This window comes from Cnephaeus nilssonii (genome assembly GCF_951640355.1).
Source record: "Cnephaeus nilssonii genome assembly, chromosome: 15".
In the NCBI taxonomy this organism is placed as follows: Eukaryota; Metazoa; Chordata; class Mammalia; order Chiroptera; family Vespertilionidae; genus Cnephaeus; species Cnephaeus nilssonii.
This window is the reverse complement of record NC_137086.1, coordinates 61,443,514-61,450,863: the sequence shown is the minus strand read 5'-3', so window position 1 is coordinate 61,450,863 and position 7,350 is coordinate 61,443,514. Positions and strand designations below refer to the sequence as shown.

Genomic DNA, 7,350 nt, shown 5'->3' with positions numbered 1-7,350 from the left:
GGGTCGGGGAGCAGCCTCACCCTTTGGGTCCCCTGGCGTCCCCTTCTCTCTGGGAGACCGGGGCTGGGCCTCTCTACAAGTCCTGGGACCTGGGACGTGGTGAATTCAGTCAGCCCACGTCAGCAACATCAATTAAGCGCCTTCTGTGTGCCGGGTAAATGTCCGCCCTGGCTGTACCTTACAGCCTAGCAGGGCATTTGTTGTTGTTTTAATCCTAACTCGAGGACATGCTTAAAGAGAGGAAGAGAAAGACAGAGAGAGAGAGAGAGAGAAGAGAGAGAGAGAGAGAGAGAGAGAGAGAGAGAGAGAGAAACATCAATGAATTGCCTTCCATTGTGGGACCCGGGTCAGGTCACCCCTTACCAGGGTTAGAACCCACAACCCAGGTATGTGCCCTGACTAGGAATCGAACTGGCAACCCCCCGGTGCACAGGACAACGTTCAGCCAGCTGAGCCGCTCCGGCTGGGCTACCTGGGTGATTTTAAAAATGACAGATTCTGGCCCCACCCCAGCGCTGGAACCAGGGCCTCTGGGTCAGCGTGGACACAGGTGCTTGTTAACGTGCCTCAGGCAATTGCAATGCTTCCCTCAAGCTGGCCGGGCAGCCAGGAGACATCAGGAAATTCCCTGGATGTAATAACTCGTGACAGCAACTCTAATTAATCATCAACTTGTAACACGATCCCGGCCCGTAACAAGGGACCAGTGGAGACTTCGGAACCTGTCTCCGGGCTTCTTCAGACAGCTCCTTCCAGACCCCATGGGGGCCCAGCTCTGCTCCCAGGCTGGTAAGTGGGAGCCTGTGCTTGGTCCCTGCACAGGGCTGCGAGAGGCAGGGAGGCACTGGGTCCTCCCGGGGGAGCGCGGGACGCAGCGGGGCGGGCAGTGGAGACATCACGCAGCAGCTCCTGAGCCCAGCTGGGCTGAGCGGGTGGCACTGGCTCAGTGAGGCACTGAGCTGTGAGCTTCCTGCCCCTGAGAGAACCCCACAGCCGCCGGTGACTCAGCCCAGCATCCCTGTAGTGACCGGATGACCCACACGACCCTTCGGGTCCTATTGTTCGGGAGAAGTCTGGCTGCATGGGGAACCGTGGAGTTTGGGGGGCCTCATGGGAGACGAGAGGTTCCAGCTGTGAAAACTGAGCTGTGGGACCCGGGTCAGGTCACCTTCTCGTCTGAAGGCTGAGCCAGTGCCGCTGGCCTGTGGCTCACAGGACGCTTGCAGCACAGCCCTGAGGGTGGTGGGCAGGTGGCACATCACCAGAGGCCAGGGGGCCGCTGTGTGAGGGGCAGAGATGAGGAACTGGGCTTTTACTGCGGGGATGTGAGCGCGCCTCTCTGGACACTGCTCCCTCCCAGGCAAAGAGCCCCCCTTTCCCCAGCAGCACTGAGGGCTCACAGGCAGCAGGTGGCACCAGGGCTGGGATGGGGGTGGGGGGGGTGGGGGGGGAGGAAGAACCAGGCCACCACTGCTGCAGCCTTGGCAACTGTGTTTGGATCCCAGGCACTGGGGGTGCCATGGAGGAGGCAGCACAGGGTGCAGGGACCAGGAGCTGCACGCAGGCTCCCCCAGTTCTGGCTGCAAGATTGCGTCAACCTGCACATCCTCCCCAAGCTCAGTTCCCTCTGAGTGCCTCCCTTTGTGTGTGTGTGTGGGGGGGGGGGGGGGGGGTCTCTGATTTGCATCCACGTGTGTGTGTGTGTGTGGGGGAGAGACATCCAAAAGGCCATGGTTCATGTTTCATGACTCAGCTGAGGTAGGTCCCCGTTTTCAGTCCTGGAGCAGGTGTACCCGGGCGGGAGGCCAGGGGCCAGGGAGCCTGCAGGCCTGAGGGAGGGGTGCCCATGCCTTCCATGACTGTGAGCCAGCTCCAAACAAGTCCTGTGCCAAGTAGAGGGGGGCCTGGGGGGCTAGGCAGCCTCCGGAGCCCTTGGCTCCCCTCCCAGCCGCACCTCGGAGGGCTGTGAGGTCGTCTGTTCAGGAGCCTGGGCGTGTAGGCCCCTGGCAGCCGGTGGCCTGTCCCTCAGCCTCCCTCCTCTAACCATGTGAGCACATCCTCCCCTGGGCTGCTGGGGACAGACCTCCAGGGGCCGGAGGGTGAGCTCTGCAGGCTGTCAGCTTCCTGTCCTGGATGAAGCTGCTTTCTGGGTGGGGACCCCTGTCCGGCCAAGGGACTCATGCAACCGCCGAAGCCACTCCTGGGCATTCCTCCTCCTCCCTGCACTGCCTTCAGTCAGCCAGCAACCTGGCTCCCCGCCTTCCTCCTCCCCCCACCCCCTCCTGACCCCACAGTCTCTTCAGCGAGTCAGCCTCGTCCGTCTGGGGCAGCTGAGCAGGGATGGGGCGGAAACTCCACCCACTGACCCTTCCTGCGGAAAGGGAGCCGCTGCAGCCTGGACAGGCCCGTCTCTGCCCTTACACTCTCCGCCCAAGGAGCCGAGCATGTGGGGTCTCCTGTTCCCCAGCCCAGGAGCCTTTCCCTAGGGGCTGCGCTGGGTGGAGCTGAAGCAAGCCCTCTTTGAACCCCAGCTCTTCCGGATGCTGTGTGCCCACTGTCAGGGGTTGAATGCCACTCACTCCGCTAACCAGCCTGTGCCAGGGCTGCACTTCAGGGATGGGCAGTGACCCAGCCACGTGGGGGCGGCAGGGGGCGGGGGGGGGGCGGGAGAGGGGACTCCAACCGCCCAGCTGGGTGTCCACCCCAGCCCAATGCCTGCCCAGGTGGGCACCTAACTGCTCCCATTCAGGTACCTGGGACTCCTCTGGGTGGGGGTCTGACGCAGGTTCAGACTGAACCCACCTTTTTATTTCAGACTCCTTGTCCAGCCCAGAAAGAGAGGGGCCAGGAGGGAGGCAGAGGAGAGGCGGGGAGGGGTGACTCATAGACTGGGGGACCTAAGAGCAGCGGGCAGGACCCCGAGGCCGCTGGAGGTGAGAGGGGGCCGCCCAGGGAGCAGCTCCCCTCCTGGCTGCCGAGGAGTCAGGTTGGAGGCCCGGTGATGTCAAAGCTCATCCGGGGCCTTGAGGGGTGACCTGGGACCCCTCTCCAGCCTGTGCTCCACCTGAGGGAAGCTGCCCGAACCCCCTGTCCCAGGACGAGGAAGGCACCCTCCCTGGGGCCTGGCCCTCACAAGTGACAGGCTGTTTGGGGGGAAATCAGAGTCAGACAAGGAAACAGCACCAACAGGGGACCCCGGCCACAGCCAAGCAGTCAGCCGCCCGCAGACAGAACGTGGGTGGAGACATGAAGCAAAGCCAGGGGCACAGGGCGCCTGCGGTGCTCACACCTGCTCTCCCACCAGTGACAGCAGAGCCCAGAGGAACTCAGACCCCAGACAGGCCACCGTGGGCTCCCCGCAGCTCTAAGCAGGCCCCTGGGGGTCCCGGGGGTGATGACGCCTCGCGGAGCTGGGGATGGTCGAGGTCATCCAGATGCGTGGCGGGAGGGGTGGTGGCGGGAGGGGCGGTGGCGGGGAGCAGAACCAGCCGTGCGCCCCGCGGCCCGCACTGACACCGCTGCCCCTGCAGGCGCGGGCGCCCAGGAGCCCCGGGAGACCCTCCGCTTCCACGCTGAGGCCAAGGGCGCGCAGGTGCTGCTGGACCCGACGCGGAGCACCGCGCGCCGGCTCGCCACCTTCCACGACGGCATCGTGTTCAGCCAGCGGCCCGTGCGGCCCGGGGAGCCCGTGGCCCTGCGCGTGCTGGGGCACGAGGGCGGCTGGTGCGGCGGCCTCCGCGTGGGCTTCACGCGCCTGAACCCCGCGCGCGTGCGGGCGCGCAGCCTGCCTCCCTTCATGTGCCCGGACCTGGAGCTGCAGAGCCCGACGTGGGCGGCGGTGCTGCCGGACGGCTGCGCGCTGGCGGGGGACGTGGTCCGCTTCTGGGTGAACCGCCGCGGCCGGCTCTGCGCGCGGGTTAACGCGGGCCCACGGCTGCGGCTGCGCAAGGGGGTGCCCACGGGCGCCCCGCTCTGGGCCGTGATGGACGTGTACGGGACCACCAAGGCCATCGAGCTGCTGGGTGAGACCATCCGCCGGAACCACGCGCCGCCCCTAGGGCGAGGGGGCGCTGGGGTGGTGCTCCACCCGCATCCAGAGCCTCAGGGAGACGTTCGTTCATTCATTCATTCATTCACTCACTCACTCATTCATTCATTCATATTCAGTCCGTGTCTCCATCAGCTCCTGCCAGGGTCGGGTATGAAGATGGGAGCTGGGGATAAAGCCCGGGCACAGGAAGGGCCACCTGTCCCTGAGAATGATAAGATCACACCCCAAACATCAGTGAAAGCGCTGATCACCTTTCACAAAGGGAGACATTTTGGGTGGGGCTTTGCAGTCTAAGTAGGAGTTCGCTGGAGAGGAGGGTGGCAAGCCAAGGGAACATAGGAGTGAGGGGTAGAGGTGAGTAAGAGACAGCCTGTGGGGCAAGGGTCAGATGTCAGTGGGTGGGAAACACCAGGTCGCTCTAGCCGCCTGCGTGGACAGTGGATTTCCGGGGGTGGAGTAGATACAACCAGAAGAAGGAATCTGGGCTTTCCTGGGAGTTGGTCCGTGGTCCCCCCACAGGGCTTGTCACAGCTGCTGGAGCCTGGCCCCTGGACAGCTGCTCTGGTAGGTGTGGGGCGAGGCCCAGCACCCGTGTGCTCCACCAGCGGGTGGGTTTCCAGGCTGAGTGATGTCGAGGGTCTCCTCTCAGGGTAAAGAGGGGGTGTCTGAAGGAAGGGCGGCTTGGGGGAAAGGACCTGCAGCCCACAAATCCCCTGCTGGGTTAAATGGGAAAGGGGAGGCTAGGATGGGGCCGTTAGATCCCGGGAGCTCTCTCACAGCCACCCAGAAAGACCCGCCTACTGTCCCTGAAGGCCTGCCTACTGCGCCTGGTGGGTCTTCAGGGACACAGCCAAGTGTCCCATGTGTCGCTCTGGGCGCTGCCTCGGGGCAGGGGAAGGAGGCTCCGCTTTTCTCTCCGCAGGCCTGAGTCTCCCTCTCTCCCTAGATCCCTCCGACAGCGCCTTCCCCACAGCCTCGCCCTGGGCCCTCCCACAGGAGACTCCCTCCGACCCTGAAGGTGAGTGGTTTCCTGGAGAGCAGGGATTCCCAGGCCTCCAGCCCCAGAGGAGCCGGGGAACCCCAGCCTGGGAGTTCAGGAGTGTCTTCTCAGTCCCATCACGGCTCACAGGCCCAGGGCAAACGCCTGGGCTCTGCCTACTGACATCTAAAAGCAGTGACAGCCTGCCCTGCAGCACAGCGGCAGCATCACAGGTTACACAAGCACGTTTGTGAGCAGATGCCGTCTTGTCCCTGCTTTACAAAAGCAGTGCATGTTCATAGTGAAAGCTTTGCCAAACAGGAATAAACAAATATTAAGGCGTAAAGAAGGAAGTGAAAGAAAAATCACCCAGGACTTCCTGGGTGGGTTTCCTCCCTGAGGAATGTTTGTGCTTTGCTTTCTTTTCTTCTAAACTGGAATTTGATATTGACGTCTGCACATTATGGTTTTCTTACCCATTTTTCTCACTTGGTTACAATGTGAGGATTTCCTCACAAGGTAATGTTTTTCCCAATATGACTGCCTGGTTCTCTGTGGCGATAGCATGAGTAGGCTGCCCACCCCCGACCCCATCTGCCCCCAACCTACGTTGTCCCCTTCCCCAGCCCCAGCAGGAGAGGAGTGTGCCGTCTGTCTCCACCACGCTGCCAGCACCTGCCTTGTGCCCTGCGGCCACACGCACCTCTGCAGCTACTGCGCCTGGCGGGTCTTCAGGGACACAGCCAGGTGTCCCCTGTGTCGCTGGGAGATCGAGGCCGTGGTCCCTGCCTGGGGCCCGCCAGCTCTGAGAACTGAAGAGGGCCTCCCGGTGTGAGCGGAGGCTGGGCCTGGCTCTGGGCTGTCCCCCGGGGCGGGGGGAGGGGTGGGGCGCAGCTGCCCTCCTTCTGGAGAAAAGTCCCAAAGGCTGGCTGGTAACAAGCACAGCAGAGGGGAGGTGGGGCGGGGGCGCTTGCCTTTCTCCACAGGTTAGGCCGGCGGGACGAGAAGCCCCTGGCCAGAATTCCTCCCTGACGGGAGCCTGGTGTAAACTGGCTGCACCGTGGCCAGCGGCTGGTGGTCCCTCTGCTTAGCTCCAGGTTCTTTTGTGCCTGGCGCTTGCCAAGGCTTTTGGCTGGCCCCTTGGCACAGCCACAACTGACCTAGCAATCCCTGCACGCGTAAGACCAGGGTTCTTGGCACGCCAGGAAGCCACACATGTTGATGAGGAGGATCTTTGTTCAGAGACAGTGGCCTGGCCCCCGGTGTGAGAGCTGAGGAAGTTCATGTAGCTGCGGGTGCCTACGGCAGCCCTGCCCGCGGGGGGATTGAGGAGCTGGGCCAGACGCAGGGAGGCATCCGGGGGGAGTGTTTACATCCCGTGTGGGAGCCGGTGGCCGCCGCGAGTCCTCAGTAAAGTGGGTCAGTGGTTCCCCGCTGCAGCGGCTGTGAGGACCCGGTGAGGTCACACGTCTGAAGATGAGTCAGCGCATGAGCGAGCACTGCTGTCATTGTGCTCGGGCCCTGGCTAATTTCCGAGCCATCGAAATAAAGCTCGTCTTCTATGAATATGACTTTGTAGTGAAGGTGCTCCTTTGTTTAGTCAGTGGGAGGAGGTGGCGCTGTGGCTGGTCAGGATGCTTGGACGTTTGGGGACCTGCCCTCCTGTCCTGCACAGACACACACTGAGCTTGCATCGGACCGTGTGGGGTGAGAGGGGGCGCTCTGGGCTCTCAGGCCTGTGCACTCTATTCTGCCGAGCATGCGGAGGGGACCATCCCACACTACCAGCCCTGAAGTCACAACCAGGCTTAGCCCTTGCCAGCCTTGATTTGGGGGAGACTGACTAGAAGCTCTGGCTCCCGAATGAAAGGAGAGATTGACCTGGGCCCACGCAGCAGGTGTGTGGAGCAGGGAGCAGGGAGCTGGGAGCTGGGAGCTGGGAGCTGGGAGCAGGGAGCAGGGGGCAGGAAGCAGGTGTGTGGAGCAGGGAGCAGGGAGCAGGGGGCAGGGGGCAGGGAGCAGGGTGCAGGGAGCAGGTGTGTGGAGCAGGGAGCAGGGAGCAGGGAGCAGGGGGGCAGGGGGCAGGGAGCTGAGAGCTGGGAGGAGGGGGCAGGGGGCAGGGATCAGGGAGCAGGGAGCAGGGTGCAGGGAGCAGGGAGCTGGGAGCAGGGAGCAGGGAGCTGGGAGGAGGGAGCAGGGAGCAGGGAGCAGGGAGCAGGGAGCTGGGAGGAGGGAGCAGGGAGCAGGGTGCAGGGAGCTGGGAGCAGGGAGCAGGGAGCTGGGAGGAGGGAGCAGGGAGCAGGGTGCAGGGAGCTGGGAG

The 7,350-nt window shown here is 63.4% G+C and overlaps 1 protein-coding gene across 3 annotated transcripts; it reads left to right on the top strand.

The window, feature by feature from the left end:
- The first annotated feature begins 444 nt into the window (after window positions 1-444).
- NEURL3 (neuralized E3 ubiquitin protein ligase 3) lies at window positions 445-6,548 on the top strand. Of its 3 annotated transcripts, XM_079791658.1 has the most exons (4): window positions 445-789; window positions 3,531-4,022; window positions 4,998-5,069; window positions 5,657-6,548. In XM_079791658.1, the coding sequence occupies exons 1-4, from the start codon at window positions 762-764 to the stop codon at window positions 5,863-5,865; spliced, it is 801 nt and encodes a 266-aa protein (XP_079647784.1). In that variant the 5' UTR covers window positions 445-761; the 3' UTR covers window positions 5,866-6,548. The 3 variants fall into 3 exon arrangements, with proteins under 3 accessions (XP_079647784.1, XP_079647783.1, XP_079647782.1); XM_079791657.1 differs by lacking the exon at window positions 5,657-6,548 and having other exon boundaries at window positions 4,998-5,588; XM_079791656.1 differs by lacking the exons at window positions 4,998-5,069; window positions 5,657-6,548 and having other exon boundaries at window positions 3,531-4,684.
- Window positions 6,549-7,350: the final 802 nt, after the last annotated feature.

Bases quoted from the DNA above. Each gene is read 5' to 3' on its own strand.
- NEURL3 (XM_079791656.1), top strand. From the start codon at position 762: ATGGGGGCCCAGCTCTGCTCCCAGGCTG. The intron at 790-3,530 runs GTAAGTGGGAGC...CTGCCCCTGCAG, and splicing joins CCAGCTCTGCTCCCAGGCTG to GCGCGGGCGCCCAGGAGCCC.